Raw genomic sequence first — 20,414 nt, 5'->3', positions numbered from 1 at the left:
AAACGTCATGCTTCATGTTTCTTTTCTCCCCCTTTGTCGTGTTTTTTGGCCGCCTGCGTTCGCCGCCGGCGGCTACACCGGGCGGCTTACTCAGGTGCAGGGTCCAAATTGCCATCGGCGAATCGGGTCCAGGAAGTCGCGAAAACAGGGGGGGGGAGGGCTAACAAGGATACTGCCTGCCGCCTGCATTAGGGATTCAATCCCAAGCATCAAAGTGAGCCCCCTACCGCCCCTCTCTCTCCTTGTCGCCCTCCCTCCATTAGGGGGATAAACGGCCGGGAAGAGGGGGCGGCACGGCGGGAAAAAATAAACAAAAACAATCGTCCGGACCAACAGCAACAACAAAAATGTGGGCGTTGAAATCCCGACACAAATAAAACCAATCTCGCGTTGCGGCGACGAGGCGCGTCGGTCACTCCGAACTGGGGCACCGCGAGGAGAGAGAGAGAGAGAGGAGAGGGAGAGAACGCAATGGCGAGCAAAGGGTGTGGCGCGCGCTTCACTGGAGACTTTACTGGAGTCTCCACTGAAGTGTACACTTGAGTCTCCCCTACAGTCTCCACTGGAGTCTCCACTGGAGTCTACAATGGAGTCTTTACTGGAAACAGCACTGGAGTCTCCAGGACGACGCCGAGCTTTGCAGAGCACGACGACGGGCCTCCAGGTGTGGCGACGACGGCGGGGTGCCTCGCTATGACTCGGAGGGCCACTTCGATCATCCCCAAAACGGCCGCAGCGGAGCAGAATCCGCATGACGAGGGAAGGGATGGATTGTGGGAAGCCAGTCGCCGCGACCTGCCCCGTGTTGGCCATTCCTTTGGCGTGTGTGTGTGTGTGAGTGTGTGTGTGTGCGCGCGCGCGTTTGTTCCGGGGAAGCGACGCTGGAGCGGTGACGTGGGTATGGCCGCGTGGTAAAAGTTATTGGCTAATCCTGAATATAGGTCATAAAACCGTAATCACATTACTTGTATCGGTGTGTGGCCCACAGTGTGGGAGAGGGGCGAGGCGCGGACCCTGAGGCCGCCGGCGAACGGCGCGAACAGGGACAGGGACGCGGGGGCGGCAGCATCGCGTTCCTTTTACAACTGACGCTGTTTTAACAGGCAAGGCGGCGCCACGCGAGGGGAGGAGAGAGAGAGAGAGAGAGAGAGAGAGAGAGAGAGAGAGAGAGAGAGAGAGAGAGAGAGAAAGAGAGAGAGAGAGAGAGAGAGGAGAGAGAGAGAGAGAGAGAGAGGAGAGTAAAAGAGAGAGAGAGAGAGTCGCGCGCTATCGCTCAAAAAACAAAAACAAAACTACTGCGCCAGTAATGACCGCGTCCAACTCGAGCCGTCATCCCTGCGATAAGCGGAGAGGCGACCCGAACGGCGTTCTCAAACCAACGGCCAACCCCTTGGCGGTGCTCCTGCTGCGGGGCCAGCACACTGATTCCGAGAGTCGCTTTCGCCGCCCTGTCTCTCTCGCACCCACAGGGGACGACTCATCAGTGCGAGAGAGACAGAGCGACGAAGACGACTCTCGGAAACAGTCTGCAGGCCTGGCCAGGGCCAGCGCCAGGGCCCCGCGGGGGTTGGGGCCGGTGTCGGTCCCGGGCGGCGGCTCGGCGTCGGCGGCTCGGCGTCGGCGGCTCGGCGTCGGCGGCTCGGCGCGACCCCAGGGCGGCGCGGGTCGCGAGGCCGCCAGGCCGCCTAGCCCCAGGCCTCTCGGGACTCCCTCGAAATTAAATCCGAGGTCCGTTTATAACCACGCCTCGCAGGCCTCGCAGGCACAACAGCAGCAGCGCGGGGCGGGGCGACGCGGGGCCTTTTATTAAATCATTTCCCTTGAATACAATCCGGCAGCCCTGTCCATTTCGCCGAGACTCCTTCTGCATCCACGGGCTCATCAAGTCGTCGGCCAAGCGTCGCAGCCTAGGCCAGGCCTAGCGTCCCACGGTGGGCCAGAAGACCGGTGGAGGCGGCCCAAACTCTAGACGCGTTTTGAGCTCCAGAGTTGCTAAATGGGACTCGAACCGAACGTGTGACCCCACCAATGGATTGCTCTCCGACCGAACGACACACACACATTACAGGAATTGGAATGCACACTCACGCCTCCCTGAATCACGGCCCAGGCCTCGGCCCAGGCCGCCTCCCGATACCACTTTATTTATCATCGTTCCGTTTGTAATTGCGGCCTTGCGGGGCCACACGCCGTTCCCGCCACGCCGGGGCCGAGGCGTTTGCGGCGGCGAAACACTGCTAACCGCTACACTGCTCGCCGTGGCGGGTGTGTGTGTGTGTGTGTGTGTGTGTGTGTGTGTGTGAATCGGTTTCGCTTTGTCTCGTTACTCATTCCGCGGCGTTTTGTCGCCCGGAATGGAATGACACGCCGTGCTCCACACGTCGTCGCTCTGTCTCTCTCGCACCCGCAGGGGACGCGCCGTGAGTGCGAGTGAGACAGAGCGACTCTCTGAATCAGTCGACTGTTAGGCGCACGCCGTCGTCGTCGTCGACCTCCGCAGCGCGTTGAGATACCACCGTGCCCCACTCTTGGCACAGCGAGCCGAAAGCCACTCTCAGGAAGCCGATCGTGCAAAGAGCCCTACCAGCCCGCCACTCGGCACCCCCGCCCGGCCCGGCCCGGCCAGACGCGTGTTCCACTCGGCGTTATCCACTGCCTGGCTGGGCTGGGCTGCCTGGCCTGTACACTGATCCCGAGAGTCGCTTTCGTCGCTCTGTCTCTCTCGCACCCTCGGGGCGCCCCGCAGAGATGCGAGGGAGACAGAGCGACGAAAACGTCTCTCGGAATCAGTCTGCTGGCCCGCTGGCATCAATAAGCCCTGCAAACAGAGTGCAGTGCGTCCAGGACGGCGAGCACGACGAGGACGGGGACGACGAAGAGGGAGATGAAGCACATACAGAGTTCAATGGAGCGTGGCCACTGCACTCCCCTCCTTCACAAACATTCATTCCCTTGCTTGCCGTGCCGTGCAGAGCTGTGCCGCGCCGAGCCGAGCCGAGCAGCGCTCCAAAATCTCTTTCCTTCAAACCTTATTCCAGGCCTCGCGAAGCTTGTCCTTTGTTCCCCCCACCGATGCCTCTCCCTCTCTCCTTCTTCCACCGAACCCGCCCCGCGCCGATGCCTCTCTCTCTCTTTCCTCCACCGCGCGCCCGAACAAATTCAATTACTTAAAAAGGGTAGCAGCGGCGTGTCAAAAACTTGCCCGCCTCGCGGTCGGTCCGCGCCGCGCCACCACACCGCAAATTGACTACTCGCTGCCTTTGCTCGCCTATAAGTGGAGCACCCTCTTTGCCCGCCAATAAATAGAGCAGCGGTGGAGAGTCTCTGCCTATAGACGCGCTGCCATTGCGCAGTGGGTCGGGAGACCGGTGGAGGCGGTCAAAATACCGGACGCGTTTTGAGCTCCAGAGTCGCTAAATGTGACTCGAACCGAACGTGTGACCCCACCGATGAATCGCTCTCCGAACGAGGAATCCATTGGTGGGGTCACACCTTCGGTTCGAGTCCTGTTTGGCGACTCTGCAGCTCAAAACGCGTCCGGTTCTTTGACCGCCTCCACCGGTCTCTGGCACACTGTGCCGCGGCCCGTTCCGCGCCCACCTGCCCACTCTAAGGCAGCTCATCGCGAAACGAGATGACGATGCCGCGCGTCGCTGCGCGTCTTGCTGGAAGTTTGAGCGCCGCCCAGACCGGCAGCCCAAAGCGACTCCGCAAGACTCGATTCAACTATTTGTGGCCGTTCCCCCCCTTTTTTTCCCGTCCCTATCAAAGGCAGTGCTTCGTTTCGGTCCAGCGGTAATACGACTGGATGCTGGATCCAGCCCGCGGCCTGCAGACTCACTCCGAGGGTCGTCGCTCCGTCTCTCTCGCACCGCTACGGGACGCCCCGCGAGAGCGAGAGAGACAGGGCGACGAAAACGACTCTCGGAATCAGTCCGCTCCTCCGCGGGTCTCGATGCTTTCATTGGCGGCCCGGCGCGGCCCGGCCCGGTAAGGCAGTAGGCCTCGCCGAGCCTCGCGCTGCCTCTCTCGCACCCTCGCGGAGAGCCCCGCGAGTGCGACAGAGACAGAGCGACCCGACGACTCTTCTGAATCGCTGGGCAGCTTCGCCCCTTTTCAACCTTGTTCCCCCGGGCCTGTCGGGCCTCAAAGCTCTCGAGCCCGCCACTTGCGCAGACGAGTGTCGAACCAGGGAGCGAGAGAAAAGGGAGGGGGGGGGGGGGGGGGGAAAAGGGGAGGGGAGAGAGAGAGAGAGAGAGAGAGAGAGCACCGCCCATCTCCGATCGACCCCTTCTGTACACAACAACGGGGTGCATATGCGGGGCACTGCGCGGCTCACCCTGCCCGGCCCGGGCCTGGGCGACACAGCGCGCCCAAAAATCTTGCCTCTTTCGCCCTCTTTCGCCGACAAAATCCCCCAGCCAAAAGTGAAAGGCCCCCCACGGCCCTAAGCCCTCCTGGGGCGCTGCCTGCCTGCCCCCTGCTAGACCCGCCGCAGCCAAGCCCGTTGCCGATTTCCCAAAACGACAAAGCATAATTTTTTTTCCGAGCGTGCGAACTATATACAGGGCCCAAAAGTGTGGGGGCTGTGGCGGCGACAGGGTCCGCCCGCCCCCCCGTGACCTCTCGCTCTCTGCCTCCCCTGCCTTCCCCCCCCTCTCTCTCTCTCTCTCTCTCTCTCTCTCTCTCCTCTCTCTCTTCTCTCTCTCTCCTCTCTCCCTTTGGGGGGCGCACCGCGCACCTCTGCCCGGCCCTGACGCCCCTGCCAATAAAAAAGCCAGGGGGAAAGGGCCCTTTGGCCTTGATGCTGAGCTGGTTCTGCTGGAGATGGAAATGCATTTTCATCAGTAGTAAATTTGGATTGGTTTTTTTTTGAAAATGAGCCCCTTTTCTTTTTGGGGGGGGATAGCCAGGAAGTATGCTTTTGCGCAAAGGGTTGTGATTCGGCAATGGGTGGTTTCTCCTTGAAACGACGGAAGGCTATTTAATAATCTAAAACAAATGTTCCAACCAATCCTAAACCCAACCTAACGGGCTCGTGACAGATCTTACTCTACTCGTGACGATCTTACCCTACTCTCGACCGATTTTTTTCTCAAACTAAATGGTCCAACCCCAAAACCCAACCCCAACGGGGTCGTGACAGATTTTTCTCTACTCGTGACAGATCTTTCCCTACTCTCGACCCATCTTTTTCTCAAACTAAAAGATCCAACCAAACCTAACCTAACCCAACGGGCTCGTGACAGATCTTCCTCTATTCGCGAAAGATCATACCCTACTCGCGACAGATCTTTTTCTCAAACTAAATGGCCTATGAAGTTGGGGTACGACTATGGAGCTTGGACTATTGAGCTTGGGGCTATAGAATATGGACTATGGAGCTTAGACATGGAGCTTGGCATGGAGCTTGGGGCTATGGAGCTTGGACTATAGAGTTTGGACTATGGAGCTTGGACTATGAGCTTGGACAAGGGGCTTGGACTATAGAGCTTGGGGCTATAGAGCTTGGACTATAGAGCTTGGACTATGGACTTTGACTATGTATACGCATATGAATATAGTAAAAATAAACAGAGGAAGATACCCCTTGTAAACTAAAGGTATCAGGGGGGGGGGCGGACAAATGAGCTATTTAAAATCCCCAAAAAGGGTGCTTCGCTTCGCTCAGCAACCAGGGCGTTTTTTTATTCGCCCGTCCTGAAAACGCTGCCGCAACAGACCCCCACTTAAACGGGGAAGAAGAAAAACAGAAAACGCAAAATCGCGCACCCGGGTGGAAAAAAAAAGTGGAGCGGGTATGGGGATTTGAACCCACGCCCCGGCGGTAGGGGCACGTTTACCCCGCGGAAAGCCGGATCAAGCGACGCCGCGCTGCGATTCCGGGACGGGGGCCGCGGGGGCGGGGGCTGATCCTGGGCTTGGGGGGGGGGGGAGATGCAGCACGGCGAGCACGGCGTGCTCCAGGACGCGACGCTGCAGACTGAGTGTCGTTTTCGTCGCTCTGTCTCTCTCGCACTCACGGGGCGTCCCGTATGGGTGCGAGGGAGACAGAGCGACGAAAACGACTCTCGGAATCAGTGTGCCGCCACCGGGGCGCTGCTGCGCCGCTGCGCTGCTCGCGGTCTCGGCGTGTTGGTCCTCGGTAGGGCTTTTCGCCGCCAGGGCCGGGCCAGGCTGCAGGGTGCTGCAGGGCCAGGCCGCCGCCAGGGGCGCCAGGGAAGGAAATTACAAAGGATCTTCCCGCGCGACATTGTTGATGAGGCCCCGAACAGCCCCAGGCACGACGCCGAGGAGAGGCACGCCGCCGTGGCGCCCTCTTTGAGCACCACCGCACATTACTCAGTCCGCTTTCCCTCCAACTTTCCCGCGGCTGGGAGGGAAAGGCCGGGAAGCTCGCAAGTTGGCCGGCCCGACTCGAAAACGGAAGGAGAAGGAGTTGGCCGCCCTGCCGGGAGTCGTCTTCGTCGCCCTGTCTCTCTCGCACTCACGGGGCGTCCCGTATCGGTGCGAGAGGGACAGAGCGGCGAAAACGACTTTCGGGACCAGTCCGCCTGGTGGCCGCGAGGAGCGAACCCTGGCCGCGAATCAGCCAATCGGAGCACGGATTGAGCCGCACCGTGCAGCCGCCGACACGAAACGAAACAAACCGAAAAAACAGAGAGAGACAGAGGAAGAGTGGGGGCGCAAATGAAGAAGTAGAAAATGCCTCTCCGCAACGCTACGCAACGCGTGCGGTGCGTTGATGATCCGGACGAGGGGGAAGGGGGGGGGGGGCGAGGCTGACGACGGACAGCCAGACGAACAGACAGATAGACAGACGGACGGACTAGGGAAACATATCCATCGAAGCGATACAAGCCCCGGCAGCCGTACGACGACCCATACCGCCCTTGGCAGTTGGCGCTACTCACGCGGCTCTGTAAACTCGCGAGGAGGAAATGCTTGGCCCGGCACGCACACACACGCGCAAATGCTCGCCCGTGTGTGTGTGTGAGAGAGAGAGAGAGAGAGAGAGAGAGAGAGAGAGAGAGAGCGCATGCACTACGCGCCACAAGCCACGGCGCCGCGGCCCTCGGCGGAAACAACGCGATTCCCTTCTGCAGCGCCGTTCACCAGCGCATTTTCTCTCATCGCCAGTCCACCGGGGCTCCCCCCTCCCCCTCCTCTGGCATAACACGGCGCGTGGCGCACCGCGAGCGCAAACAGCAAAACAAACGCCAAACGCGCCGCCTCACCTGACCGGGGCGAGGCACCGAGGCGGTGCGCGCGCGCGCGGCCGAACAGTTTAAGTTTACGCGACACCGAGTTGTAGTGTGTGTGTAGGTGTGTGTGTGTGTGTGTGTGTGTGTGTGTGTGTGTGTGTGTGTGTGTGTGTGTGTGTGTGTGTGAAAGTAACGGCCCCACACCGCAACTTTCCCGGCTGCACAGTGGCGTGCGCAGAAATTTAGAAAGGGGGGGGTCAGGCCATGCTTTTTGCCTACTTACAGGGGGAAAGTGACGCAATTTGCCTACCTTCCAGGCGGCTGTCTAGTGGCCAAAGGGGGGGGTCATGACCCCCCTGACCCCCCCCCTGCGCACGCCACTGCGGCTGCAGCGTCCATATCGCCGCCATCCCTGCTAATGAAATGCCCGCTGACCCGCATCGGGGAGGGCGGCTCTGGCCCTGCCTGCCTGGCAGCCTGGCTGCCTGCCTGCCCGCCTGCACCACCACGCCGCCACCGGATGCGAGGCCGGGCCCTCCGGCCGCACGGAAAGGCGGGTACGTGCATCGGCAGCCAAACAGGAGGAAACTTGGGCCGCGCCGTGGATGAGTTGATTACGATGCGGCCAGCCGGAGCCGAGTGGCCCGGGTTCGACTCCCGGCGGCTGCCTCGGCTGCTGCTGGACTCGAACCCGCGCCACGGTCCGTCAGACCGCCGCGGCCCGCCCAAGAAGCGGGCGCGGCTGGCTCACACGGAAAACCACTCGGCACCGCCTTCTTATTAAGTAAGTCCGCCATTTTTTCACCCTCCACCCCTCCCCCTCCTTCTCTTTTCGCCACAGCAGTGTGCTCGCGTTCCGGCCGACTCGCTCGCCTCGTTCTCCGAGCAGGGCGTTCCCAGGGCGTTCCCGGGGCGTTCCCAGGGCGTTCCCAGGGCGTCCCCAAGTCGTTCCAAGGGCGTTCGCAGGGCGTTCCCAGGGCGTTCCCTTGGCGTTTCAAGGCGTTCCCAGGGCGTTTCCCGGCACGGCGTTAACAGGCGTATTCATTATCCCCATCATCCTAAATCTGCCGCCCCGGCCCGCCCCGCCGCACGCCCGCTCGGAGGTCCTAAACAATATTTATGCCGATCTGGCCGCGCCACGCCGCGCCCCGCGTTCCACCACGCTGCACCGACGGCGGCGTGGCGCGAGGAAGTACATTCCGAGAGTATTAATAAAAGCAAAGCACTCAGGCGAGCGTTGTTGGCGGGGGAAGGAACAGCAGACCGAGAGTCGCTTTCGTCGCTCTGCCTCTCTTGCACTCGTGGGGCGACCCGAGAGGATGACACACATCTCGAAGCTCCGTTTGTTGTCCGATTTGTCTTCGATTACCTCGAGCTTTTGTTTGAGCCGAGCTCGGCCTGAAAACTGTTTTGCTAAAGGGTTTCCTAGACTAATATGCCTTCTTTTTGTTTTTGTTTTTAGATATAAAACAAGGAAATGGAGGAAAAATGGAAAGGAACGGCGAAACATTCGAGAAGAACGGAAAGCCGCACGTCGCAGGAAGTGAGGCTGGGCCTGACGTTGACACATGGCAAGGCGGGGCGGGGCGGGGCGGGGCCGCAAACCAAAAGGCAGGCCGTAGATTAAATTCTCCGCCGCATGTAATGCTCTTTTCCTGTCCTGCCAGTCGTCCTTTACATGGCTCCCATCGTCGCTCTGTCTCTCTCGCACCCCCGCGCTACGCCGCACGAGTGCGAGAGAGACAGAGACGCGCACGCACACTTCGTCCTTGTTCCCAGAGCAACCAGTGAATGTTCTTTGATTAACAACACTCATTAGTGGCTGTGGTTCTTTCTGCAGACTGATCCCGAGAGTCGCTTTCGTCGCCCTGTCTCTCTCGCACCAGTAGGAGACGCCCCATGAGTGCGAGAGAGACAGGGCGACGGGATCAGTCTGCGGGACGCGGAAGTAGGAACGAGGCCGGTGCTTTCGGAATGAGTGCGTCTTTCGGTCGCACGGCATGGAGGTCTGGAGCTGCCCGAAGTCGCCGCCACCCCTCCGCAGAGCGCGCTGCAGGCGCAGGCGCTCCCCTCACATAGTTTCTAGTCCCTGGCATAGTTTGCAACCCTTTATGCTGGGTGGCCAACCACGATCCCCGCCCCGCCCCACCCCGCCCGATTCAGCAGATATGCAGTCCCAGTCAACTGCACCGCACTCGCTTCCTGGGTCGAGCCCCGCTCCCACACTCACTCAACGTCTCCGCGCTGACGTCCAAGAAACGAACTCTGTTCTGTTCAAGATTCCAACGTGCGTACAGGTGCTACTATATAGCTTGCACTCAAACAGTAACAAGTTGTGTTACAAAAAGTTATTCAATGAAATGTTCAAAAGCGAAAAAAGGTGCTTTCGACACAGTTCTCGAGCCCGCTTGTCGACAGGACAACCACCGAACGAAATCGATCGTGTGGTGTCTACGGGCGGGTCGCCCTGTAGTCTCCAGTCTCCCGGGTCCCTACAGGGTCCCTCCGGGGTCCCTACACACCTCCCAGCCGTTGGCTCCACTGCAGCTCGGAGTGGCGTTTCGGGGAGAAAAGGGGGGGGGGGGCAAAAAGTCGCCGTCTTTCATCAACCTTTACTGCACATCGCTCACTTACCGTCCCCGTCCACCGCCGTCCAGCCCTAGCCTCGCCGCGCCCGGCCAAGCCCAGCCTAGCCTCGCGAAGGGGAGGGGAGGGGCCAGCGGAGCAGCGGGGTGCACATTTTTCTCCTTAGCAGCGCGAGTCGCGGGCCGCGCTGGCCCGGATTCGACTCACGTCGCCCCCTCCCCCTCACGGCGGGGCGTGGCGGGACGTGGCGGGGTTGAAGCAGTATTCACCCGAACGAGGACTGATGTGGCGCCGGCCGTGGCCTGTAGCCGTGGCCTGTAGCCGTGGCTCAGAGTGATGCCTCGGAGGCCGACAAGCGGGCCAAGCAGGCCAAGCAGGCCAAGGCGGGCCCCGCAGCACGACCCCCATGCATCCCCTTTACAAGCAGACCGGTCCTCGGGACAGCCAGCCGCCTTGGCAAACAAGCGGCACGCCGCCCCGCCCCGCCCCGCCCCGCCCCGCCCCGCCACGCCCCGCCCCGCCACGCCCCGCCCCGCCACGCCCCGGCGCGCGAATTCCGGCCTTTCGTTTCCTTTTCGCACAGTCATCATTTCGGTATTATCCTGGCGGCCGGCCAAGCCCTCCATCGCATTGGGATCGCGGGGGTCGCGGCGAGGCGGCCGTGCGAACACGTGGCGCGCCATCCCCGACGGGAAAACAGAAAAACACGACGGAAAAAAAGGAGAGAGAGAGAGAGAGAGAGAGAGAGAGAGAGAGAGAGAGAGAGAGAGGGCGCGAGACTTGGAATAACGCGATAAAGGGTGAAGGCGCTGAAGGCGCTGCAGGCGCGCCGCGGCGGGGCAATTCAATTTGCGGTGGCGTGTTTGTCAGGCGGTACTTCGCCGCCTCGCGCCACGCTCCGAGCGAAACACTGATTCACTGATTCGGCGGAAACAGACCAACTGGACCACTCGCAGACTAGCGCGGCGCCCTGCCGGCCCTGCTGCTGGACACCAAGTGCCCTTTCCTCCCGGGGCGGGGCGGCCGCAGCAGGGAAACACGGATCGGTCCGGCGCGGGGCGGGGCGGCACACCCGGCAACCCTGCCTCCGCTCTAAATGCATATTCAAATGAGGGGCGGCTGCCGCCCGGCCTGCCCCGGCCTGCCTGCACCCGCCAGCGAGTGTCCGGTGACAGCCGGTGAGAGGGGGAGGGGGGAGGCCCCCGGTGGGGTCAGTCCTGTGGGGACCGCCGCCGCCGCGCCGTGCAAGACACAGCGCCGCCCACCCCACGCACGCTGCCGGCCTGCTGGCACGCCAGCCCCCAACAAAGAGGTTAGCAAGCAAAACGCACTGCAAAAATTCAATCCAATCTGCCGAGTGCGGCTGCGCCCCACCCCGCCCACAGTGGGCCAGAAGACCGGCGGAGGCGGCCAAAACTCTACACGCGTTTATGAGACCCAGAGTCGCTAAAAAGGACTCGAACCGAGCGTGTGACCCCACCAATGGATTCCTCGTTCGGAGAGCAATCCATGCGGGTTGGGTCACACGTTCGTTTCGAGACCCATTTAGCGACTCTGGAGCTCAAAACGCGTCTAGCGAGTTTTGGCCGCCTCCACCGGTCTTCTGGCCCACTGTGCTGCCCCGCCCCTAACGGCACCGCCAAAGCACTTGGGGCGTTCTTCGCCGGCAGTGCAGACCGCGCTAAGCGGATGTAAGAACGAGCGCGCGAGAGCGGGAGGGAAGGGGTAGGGACTTGCAGTGCCCCGTACGCGGGGCGAGCGCGGCGAGCACTTGCCGCACAGTAGGCCAGAATACCGGTGGAGGCGGCCTAAACTCTAGAGGCGTTTTGAGCTCCAGAGTCGCTAAATGGGACTCGAACCAAACGTGTGACCCCACCAATGGATTGCTCTCCGAACGAGGAATCCATTGGTGGGGTCACACGTTCGGTTACAGTCCTGTTTAGCGACTCTGGAGCTCAAAACGCGTCTAGAGTTTTGGCCGCCTCCACCGGTCTTCTGGCCCACTGTGCGGCATCTCCAGCGAGTGGAGCGGCGCGCGGCGCGCACGTCGACGACCAGGTGAGTGCGCGGTGGAGGCCGGGAGCAGGGAGGGGCAGCAACCGGGCGCAACTCCTTAACAGTTCATCCTCCCCGACAAGACCCTCCCCGCCACCGCCCGCCACCTCCACGCGCTGCATGGCGGCGACGCGGCAACAAGACAGACTTTGCCAATTCAATCTTTTTTCTTCTTCCTCCTCTTTTTTTTTTGGTTTTCTTCTTTCTCCGTTCGCCCTCCACGCTCCGCCCTTTGCTCCGCCGCTTCGCAAAGTTGGAGGTCTTGTGGTGGACTGGCCTCCGGGGAGAGTCTCTCCATTTTTCTCGACCCCATCCTGACCCAGTTCGCACCTGGCCGCGCGGGCGGGGGGGAGGGGGTGCATTTAGAAGGAACGCTTCGTCGGCTGAATGCTAACCGGCGAAACCGGCACTACACTGCCTGCTACTGCCGTCCCACAGTGGGCCAGATGCCGGTGGAGGCGGCCAAAACTCTAAACGCGTTTTGAGCTCTAGAGTCGCTAAGCAGGACTCGAACCGAACGTGTGACCCCACCAATGGATTGCTCTCCCGACGAGGAATCCATTCGTGGGGTCACACGTTCGGTTCGAGGCCTGTTTAGCGACTCTGGAGCTCAAAACGCGTCTAGAGTTTTGGCCGCCTCCACCGGCTTCTGGCCCACTGTGCGTCCCGCGCCGTCCCGCGAGGGGCACGAGGAAAAAGGGAAGAAAGATGGACCTTGCGACATGACGCCCGGCCACGTTCCCCACACCGAGACGCCGACAGCGGACTCGCTGCGAGGGTCGCGTTCGTCGCTCTGTCTCTCTCGCACTCACGGGACGTCCCATACGGGTGCGAGAGAGACAGAGCGACGAAAACGACTCTCGGAATGAGACCGGCAGGCGTCTGGTCTTAGCATTCCGCGTTACGCATTCATTCCCGGGCAGGAATGCGTGATTCGCGGAAGACGCTCCAAATATTTTTTTTAATGAATACCATTAAAAAAAGTTGGTCTGCTGACTCGATTACGAGGGGACCGTTTATAAGTGGGGAGACCGACTGCATGGCGGCCGAGGACGCGAATTTGAATCCCCCCCCCGGCCCCACCCCTCCCGGTTTTCCATCTGCAGCGGCAGGCAGCCAGGCAGGCAGCCAGCCGGCCCCCGAGAGCCACCACGTGGACGCCACCTTGAGACTGCAGCCAAACCGTACGCGGCTACGCGGGGCCCTTCAGATCTGGCATTCCCTTTGAACGGGACACCCTCCCCCGCCCGCGCCCCCCTCCCTTTACTCACACACTGCCTCGCCCACGCGACCGAGTCCTTGGCCCCTGTGACGAAGTGCCCCGAGGAACCCCCGCGGATTCCCGGATTCCCGCTTCCTCCCGGGGGAACCCCGCGGTGCATTGTGTGTGTGTGTGTGTGGGTGAGTGTGTGTGTGTGTGTGTTGGTGAGTGTGTGTGTGTGTGTCGGTGAGTGTGTGTGTGTGTGTGTGTCTTGGTGAGTGTGTGTCTAGGAAACTGGGCGACGTGGAGGAAAAGTCGACCCACTTGCGCGCGGCGGCCGGGAAGGAGGACTCCACTGAGGACTCTGCATACAACGACACGGCGTCGCCGAGAAAACGATTGGGGACGCGCGCTGCGTCTCGCTCCGTGTCTCGCTCTGTTTCACTCCGTCTACCCGGGGCGGCGTGTCTCACGCCTGTCGCTGAGCGTTTGGCTCGTCTCGCCTCTCCTCTCGGGCTGCCGGGCTGGCAGGCTGCCGGCCGCCCGGCAGGTAGAGGACGACCTTGTCTCGTTTTGCAGTGCAGGCGAGCATGTGTCGGGCCCGAATTGGCATACGATCATGTGTGGTCTAGCCCTTAGTGGTAATGGTAATGGCAGGTGGACCGTCCCCGCCCCGCCGCGCCGCTCTGCCGAGCGGGTGGCCTACGCCGCCGTCGGCGGGCGCTCCCTGCGGCCGGCCAGCCGGGCGCGCACAGTGGGCCAGGCGGCCAAACTCGAGACGCGTTTTGAGCTCCAGAGTCGCTAAATGGCACTCGAACCGCACGTGTGACCCCACCAATGGATTCCTCGTCCGGAGAGCAATCCATGGGTGGGGCCACACGTTCGTTTTGAGACCCATTTAGCGACGCTGGAGCTCAAAACGCATCTCGAATTTTGGCCGCCTCCACTCTACAAACTGAAGTGTGTACTCAGTATGCATCTACAGATGTGTACTTGCAAGTACACACCTACAGATGCATACCTAGCTGAGTACACATCTACAGATGCATACTCAGCTGAGTACACATCAACAGAGCTTTGGCTGAGTACCTACAATGCATCGAACCCCGTATGCATCTGCAGATGTGTACTCAGCTAGTCCGGAGATGCAATCCTGTAGATGTGTACTCAGCTAAGTATGCATCTGTAGATGTGTACTCAGCTAAGTACGCATCTGTAGGTGTGTACTTGCAAGTATGCATCTGTAGATGCATACTGAGTGCACACTTCAGTTTGTAGAGCACCGGTCTTCTGGACCACAGTGGCGCGTCAGGGGAGCGATCCCTCACATCGCCGTCGCCACTCTGTCTCTCTCTCCCTCGCACTCACGGAGCGCCATCGCTCCTGCACGGTGCGAAACGCGTCCGGACTTCCGTGTCCGACTACCGCCCAGGGGGGCAAAAAGGCCGCCGGCGGTTCGAAATCGGAAATCGGCAAGGCGGCCCGCTTTTGGGCGAGTCAATGGCTGGGCTCCTTCCGCGCGAGTAGTTCGGCCCTAGTTCGCGCCACCCGGCGGCCCGTGGCACACCTGGTGAGGGGGAGGGGGGAGGACAGCGCGCTGGACGGCCGCCAACGCGGAGCACAAAGGCGGCGGCCACTCATTTGGGCAAAGGCGGCAGAGGCACGGCCGGTGCGGCCCGCTTGGCGACGGCCAGATACAACGCGGCAAAAATTAAGCGCTAAAACGAGAAACAAAAAGGAAACGAGGTTCGACGAGGCTATCAGCCCGGGGAGCAGCGCATACGCCACCCGCCTCTCTCTCTCTCTCTCTCTCTCTCTCTCTCTCTCTCTCTCTCTCTCTCTCTCTCTCTCTCTCCTCTCCTCTCTCTCACACACACACACACACACACACACTCTCTCCCCTGAGTGCGAGAGAGACAGCGCGATGCGCGGGACGGGCCTAAAGGGGGCGGACGGGATCACTTTGAAAGCGGGCGTCGACGGACTGGGCCGCGACTCAATCGGATTACACGACCCGACAACAGAAAGCGCCGTGACTCGAGTCCATTCCCACGGCAGTTAACGCCACGTTGGTCGGCGGCTTCGTCAAAAACGGTGTTTTTTTTTTGAGTCTGCAGCCTTGAAAATTGTCGAGCGAAATTTTTCCGCTGGGCGGAAGGCAAGCCCGGTTGCGGTGCGCGGCTGCCAAGTTTGATTGCCAAATTAAGCTAGTGCCAAGTGTCGGCAGGGGCCTCCACTGCCGAGCCTGGCCCGGGCGGAGGCCACGCCGCCGGGTCGCCGTGCCGCCGTGCGTGGCTGATGGGCTGTGAAATGCCACCACCACATAAACCAGAGGCCCCATCCCGGACGCCACGGCCGCCCAGACCCTCGTCGCCAAAGAGCATAACCTTCAAGACATCCCATCCCATCCCGCGGGAGTGCCACAGCCGTGCTGCCGTTAAAATGCAGCGCCGAGTCCACCGCATCGTCGTCGCGTTGGCGAGCCGCGTGCGATCCTCGGGGTCCTCGGAGTCAACGCGGTCCTCGGGGTCAACGCGGTCCTCGGGGTCAACGCGGTCCTCGGGGTCAACGCGGTCCTCGGGGTCAACGCGGTCCTCGGGGTCAACGCGGTCCTCGGGGTCGACGCGGTCCTCGGGGTCAACGCGGTCCTCGGGGTCAACGCGGTCCTCGGGGTCAACGCGGTCCTCCGGGGTCAACGCGGTCCTTCGGGGTCAACGCGGCCCTCGAGGTCCTCGAGGTAGACGCGGTCCTCGGGGTCAACGCGGTCCTCTGGGGTCAACGCGGTCCTTCGGAGTCAACGCGGTCCTCGGGGTCCTCGGCCTCGGGGCCACAGCGCCGTAACCACGGTAACGAAGGCCGGCATGCATGCAGACCATGCGGACGCCGAGTGCGTGGACGACGACTGTCTGCCAAAGCACCACAGCCTTTCATTTTGCTCCCCGGACCGTCCTGCCGAGCCCCCGGCGGGGCCCCCGCAGCCCCGCAGCCCCCCGGCCCGGCTGGCAAGTGCGCCCCAAATCTGATTATCCCTGCGTCTGCTGGGGGCGTTTGATGGCACGCAGGACCCGGCAGGGCCGCGCACTTGGGTGCCGGGAAAGAGGCGCGGTGGCGCTCCGGGGGAGGGGAAGGGGGAAGGGGGGGGGGATCCCCTCCCTCCTGCGCAGTCCGCTGCGGCGGCAGCAGCGCCCGAACGACAGAAATGAAAAGATGGCAGACGCGGTCAACAAGCGCAGAGCACAGCAGCTGCAGCAGCAGCGCTCCGTCGGGTGAAAACGCAAACAAAAAAGGCAGGGCGCGACGAAAACGCAAACAAGAAGAGACTTTGGCTAAACATGCTTCCAACTCACGTGTTCCTGGGGCCGCTGGCGCGCGCACGGCCCACACTGCGTGCAGCCCGGCACGTTGCATGGCCGCGACGAGGACCGCTTCAGCTGCATGCCGGAAGGCCCCGCCTGGGACTGGCAGCCCGACGGACCGGCATCGCCCTGCCGAAGCACACAACGAACGAGGTCGTTCAGTTTCAGTTCCACTTCACTCCGCGTTTCGAGCTGCAGAGTCGCTAAATGGGACTCGAACCGAACGTGTGACCCCACCAATGGATGCCTCGTTCTGAGAGCAATCCGTCGGTGGGGCCGCACGTTCGGTTCGAGTCCCATGCAGCGACTATGGAGCTCAAAACGCGTCCGGGGTTTTGGCCGCCTCCAACGGTCTTCTGGCCCACTGTGCGACGCGTCGCCGACGAGTGACGAATCGGCGACGCCCACTGTAGGGATCGTTAGCGCCGACTCAGGTAATTGTTCCTTTGTTTGTCTTGTTTACTTCGAGTCCCCGCTCAAAAGTTGACCCCGCAGGTCCTCCCTTCGGCTTCGGCCCTTCGCGCGACTTCTCAAACTTTCTCCTTGACCAAAAAAACAACAATAAAGAGAAACCGGAGAGGGAAGACACAGGTTCGAATCCGCGAGACGGATTTGTGTTGTGCGAGCCACACTGGGGAGCGAGAAGAGTCCTCGGAAGTCGGTCGTACAGTGGACTAGTGGACCCCGAGCCGAAGGCATCGATGGGTCTCGGGACGCCGGCGGGGCGGGGCGAGGCGGGGTGGGCGAAGGGTTAAAAATGGTTCGGCGGCCCTAACGAGCAGCCATTGTGCTGGCTGTGCTGGCCTAGGCCATGGCCGCCCTAGGCAGGCCGAAGCAGGCGCCACTCGCAGTGTCGCAGCGTCGCCGTGTCTCACCAACGCACAGTGGGCCAGAAGACCGGTGGAGCGGCCAAAATTCTTGACGCGTTTTGAGCTCCAGTGTCGCTCATAGGCACTCGCTCCGAACGTGTGACCCCACCAATGGATTGCTCTCCTAATGAGGAATCCATTGGTGGGGTCACACGGTCGGTTGGTGTCCCATTAAGCGACTCTGGAGCTCAAAACGCGTCTCGAATTTCGGCCGCTCCACCGGTCTTCTGGCCCACTGTGCAATGGCCCCGCGGATGGGCCGGAGGCTGGGGGCGCATCCCACTGGGGAGCCGAGGGCCGACCGAGGGCTACCCAAGGGCTGGCCAGTCCTCCGGGCCCCTTCTGGCGGGAAACCGGACGCACACGCTCGGGCACGCCGTCCCGTGGCCATGCCTTCGCCAAGAAAGAGTCCCAAGGTGGAGCCTCTTTTCCCCTCCCTTCACGACGCAATCCGTCCGTCCGTCCCGTCCCGTCCCCCAGCCCTGGATGTGGCCACCGCGCGCATCGCCACCGAGACCAACACCGAGGCGAACACCGGGCCTCGCTTCCCGCGGGGGAAGAAAAACAACAAAAGTAAGAATCACATAATCCGGGCGCGCGCACTCGCCCAGGGATTCAACTTCCCCGTCCCCCCACCCCGCCAGGCTCATTCCGGACACCGACGCTGTCTCTCTCGCTCCGCGGCGGGACCGAGGCGGGACGCCCCGCGAGTGCGAGAGAGACGGCCTTCATGCCACTTCTCAATCACAATAATGAGGCGAGCCGAGAGTCATTCCTTGGTCGCCGGCCTTTCATTCTTGGTGCGCGGGGTGCGGGGCGGGGCGCTGTGTGGGGCCGCCCCGTAATGGACACTCTCCGGCAAGGCGGGGGCGGGGCGGGGCGGGGGGCGCTGGACAGCGGACACCGCTCCGAACCAATTCCGGGCGATTGTTCGCCGAATCGCGGCCCCTCCTTATTTTCCGCGGTAGGATAACAAGCAGCGCGTGGAAAAAGAGGGAGAGGGAAAGAGAGAAATGGACGGGAAAAAAAAAGTGGGAGAGCAGGGAAGGGGGCAAAAAAACACCCACGCTGTGTCTGCAGGCACGCACCCGATAGATGAAAATTTCGGCGCTCAGCGACACGCCCAACAAACGGGATCGAACGGAGGAATTGCGACAGAGCGAGAGAGAGAAAAGGGGAGAGAAGGGGGAGAGAGAGAGAGGAGAAAAAGAGAGAGAAGAAAAAAAAGGGGGAGAGAGAGGGGAAGGGGGAAAAGAGGAGAGAGAGAAAGACCCGAGGAGAGAAGGGCCCGGACAGGACGAGCATGAGGGAGAAGGAAGGACAACAACGCGATAAACTATCCGGACACACCGGCCGCCGCCACTCTCATCCTTCCGCGCGGACACCGGCAGCTCGAAAACATGTTGGAGCGCCGTCGCCATCCCGGAGCACCGCCGTGCCGCCGCCGTGCCGCCGCCCTGATCGGCCGCCCGCTACACTGGAACGAGGGCGGACGTCCCGGCGACGCGCACCCCACCCCCATCCCCGGGACCTCGTAAGGTTTTACAGCGGAGCTATTTGGAGGTTAGCAGCTCCCCGCTACCGCCACGCTACCGCCACGCTACCGCCATGGACCACGCCGATCAGGACGCATCAGTGCGCGGCGCGGGCAGTGGCGGACGACGACGACGACGATGGTGGCGCCGCCTGGCCGCCCGGTGGCGCATTGCGGGGCTAAGCAAAGAGTAAGTGTGGCCCCGTCAGTGCAGACAGCGGGTATGGCCCTCGTAATCTAGGGGGACGCGCGCCCCGCCCCGCCCCACCCCGCCCCGCCCCGCCCCGTCCCGCCCCGCCTCCGCGCATGGCTCAAAAGCTCAGCGCGAGCTAAGCTCGCACGAGCACCGCGTCGACACTGCAACTAGGGGCGTAACGCGCGCGTCATCAGGGCGACGGCGTGCGGGGCGAGCAGCAGCCATGGCGCAATGAGGCCGTCGAGGCCGCCGTCAGACCAACGGCGCAACTTGCCCGAATGGAGGCGGAGGGCGCGCCGAGGCCACGACGAACAGTGGGCCAGAAGACCGGTGGAGGCGGCCAAAATCCCGGACGCGTTTTGAGCTCCAGAGTCGCTGAATGGGACTCGAACCGAACGTGCGACCCCACCAATGGATAGCTCTCCGAACGAGCAATCCATTGGTGGGGTCACACGCTCGGTTCGAGTCCCATTCAGCGACTCTGGAGCTCAAAACGCGTCTCGAGTTTTGACCGCAGGCACCGGTCTGCTGGCCCACTGTGGTGCCGTCGCGCTGCAGCGCCGCGCTACACGGCCCGGACGGCCTGCCGGGGCTCAGGCTCAACGGGATCCTGGAGGCTGGGGCGTCGCTGTTCCTAATGTACCGCCTCCAACTTGCTACGCCCCGCCACGCCCCGCCGCGCACCGCCACGGCACGCTCCAGAGCGAGCGAGGGGCTTATGGAACTCGAATTGGGAACAACGCCAGGTATCGAGAGGCGGGGTGAGGCGGGGTGAGGCGGGGCGGGGGTTGCGAGGCGCACCCTGCCAGCGTCTCTGCTTCGTCCAACAACAGCGCGGACTGGCAGTCAGGCCAGCCGGGCCAGGGGTCGTGGCCCCTGAGACGCCCGTCCAGAAAGCATGGCGCCCAAATTCGACAGGGTGACCAGCACCCATTCTCTGATACTCATTTCAGGCCACAATTTTCGCCGCGGTCTCGCTGCACGGTAAAAACATTCCCGGCCCAGAAAAAGAACTTTCACCATTGGTTCCGGGAAAACCAGGTTCCCTTTTTCCGGTAAAACTTCGCGTAACCCCTGGCCATGGGGCGCTTTCCCTCCGGGGTCGGCCCTCCCTCCCCCCGCTTTGTTTTGGGAAAACACTCCCGTTTCCCGCTCCACCGCCCACTTCCCTTTTTTTTCCCCGGCTGCGCCGTTCCGCGGCCGGGGAAAAAAAAAACACACCCACCTAACCCCCCACCACACCCACACACCACCCCCCCCCCACAACACAAACCCCCACCACACACACACAGAAAGGCACCACAAACACACCCCCCCACATACGCCGCAACCCCAACCACCCACACAACACCAACCCCCCCCCCCCCCCCCCCCCCCCCCCCCCCCCCCCCCGTCCGGGTGGTCGGCGGTCC

General features: G+C 62.1%; 1 protein-coding gene across 2 annotated transcripts in view; it reads right to left on the bottom strand.

The window, feature by feature from the left end:
* Positions 1 to 20,414, bottom strand: part of LOC117647531 (ras-GEF domain-containing family member 1B-like) — a 110,494-nt gene that overhangs the window by 45,679 nt on the left and 44,401 nt on the right. For both annotated transcript variants that reach the window (XM_034389306.1, XM_034389307.1), the window contains exon 4: positions 16,395 to 16,532. In XM_034389306.1, coding sequence (XP_034245197.1) covers positions 16,395 to 16,532 — 138 coding nt within the window. The remainder of the gene's footprint in view (positions 1 to 16,394; positions 16,533 to 20,414) is intronic.

The sequence above is a fragment of the Thrips palmi genome, unplaced genomic scaffold, assembly GCF_012932325.1.
Source record: "Thrips palmi isolate BJ-2018 unplaced genomic scaffold, TpBJ-2018v1 HiC_scaffold_2, whole genome shotgun sequence".
Lineage (NCBI taxonomy): Eukaryota > Metazoa > Arthropoda > Insecta > Thysanoptera > Thripidae > Thrips > Thrips palmi.
This window is presented reverse-complemented; position numbering and strand designations above follow the sequence as displayed.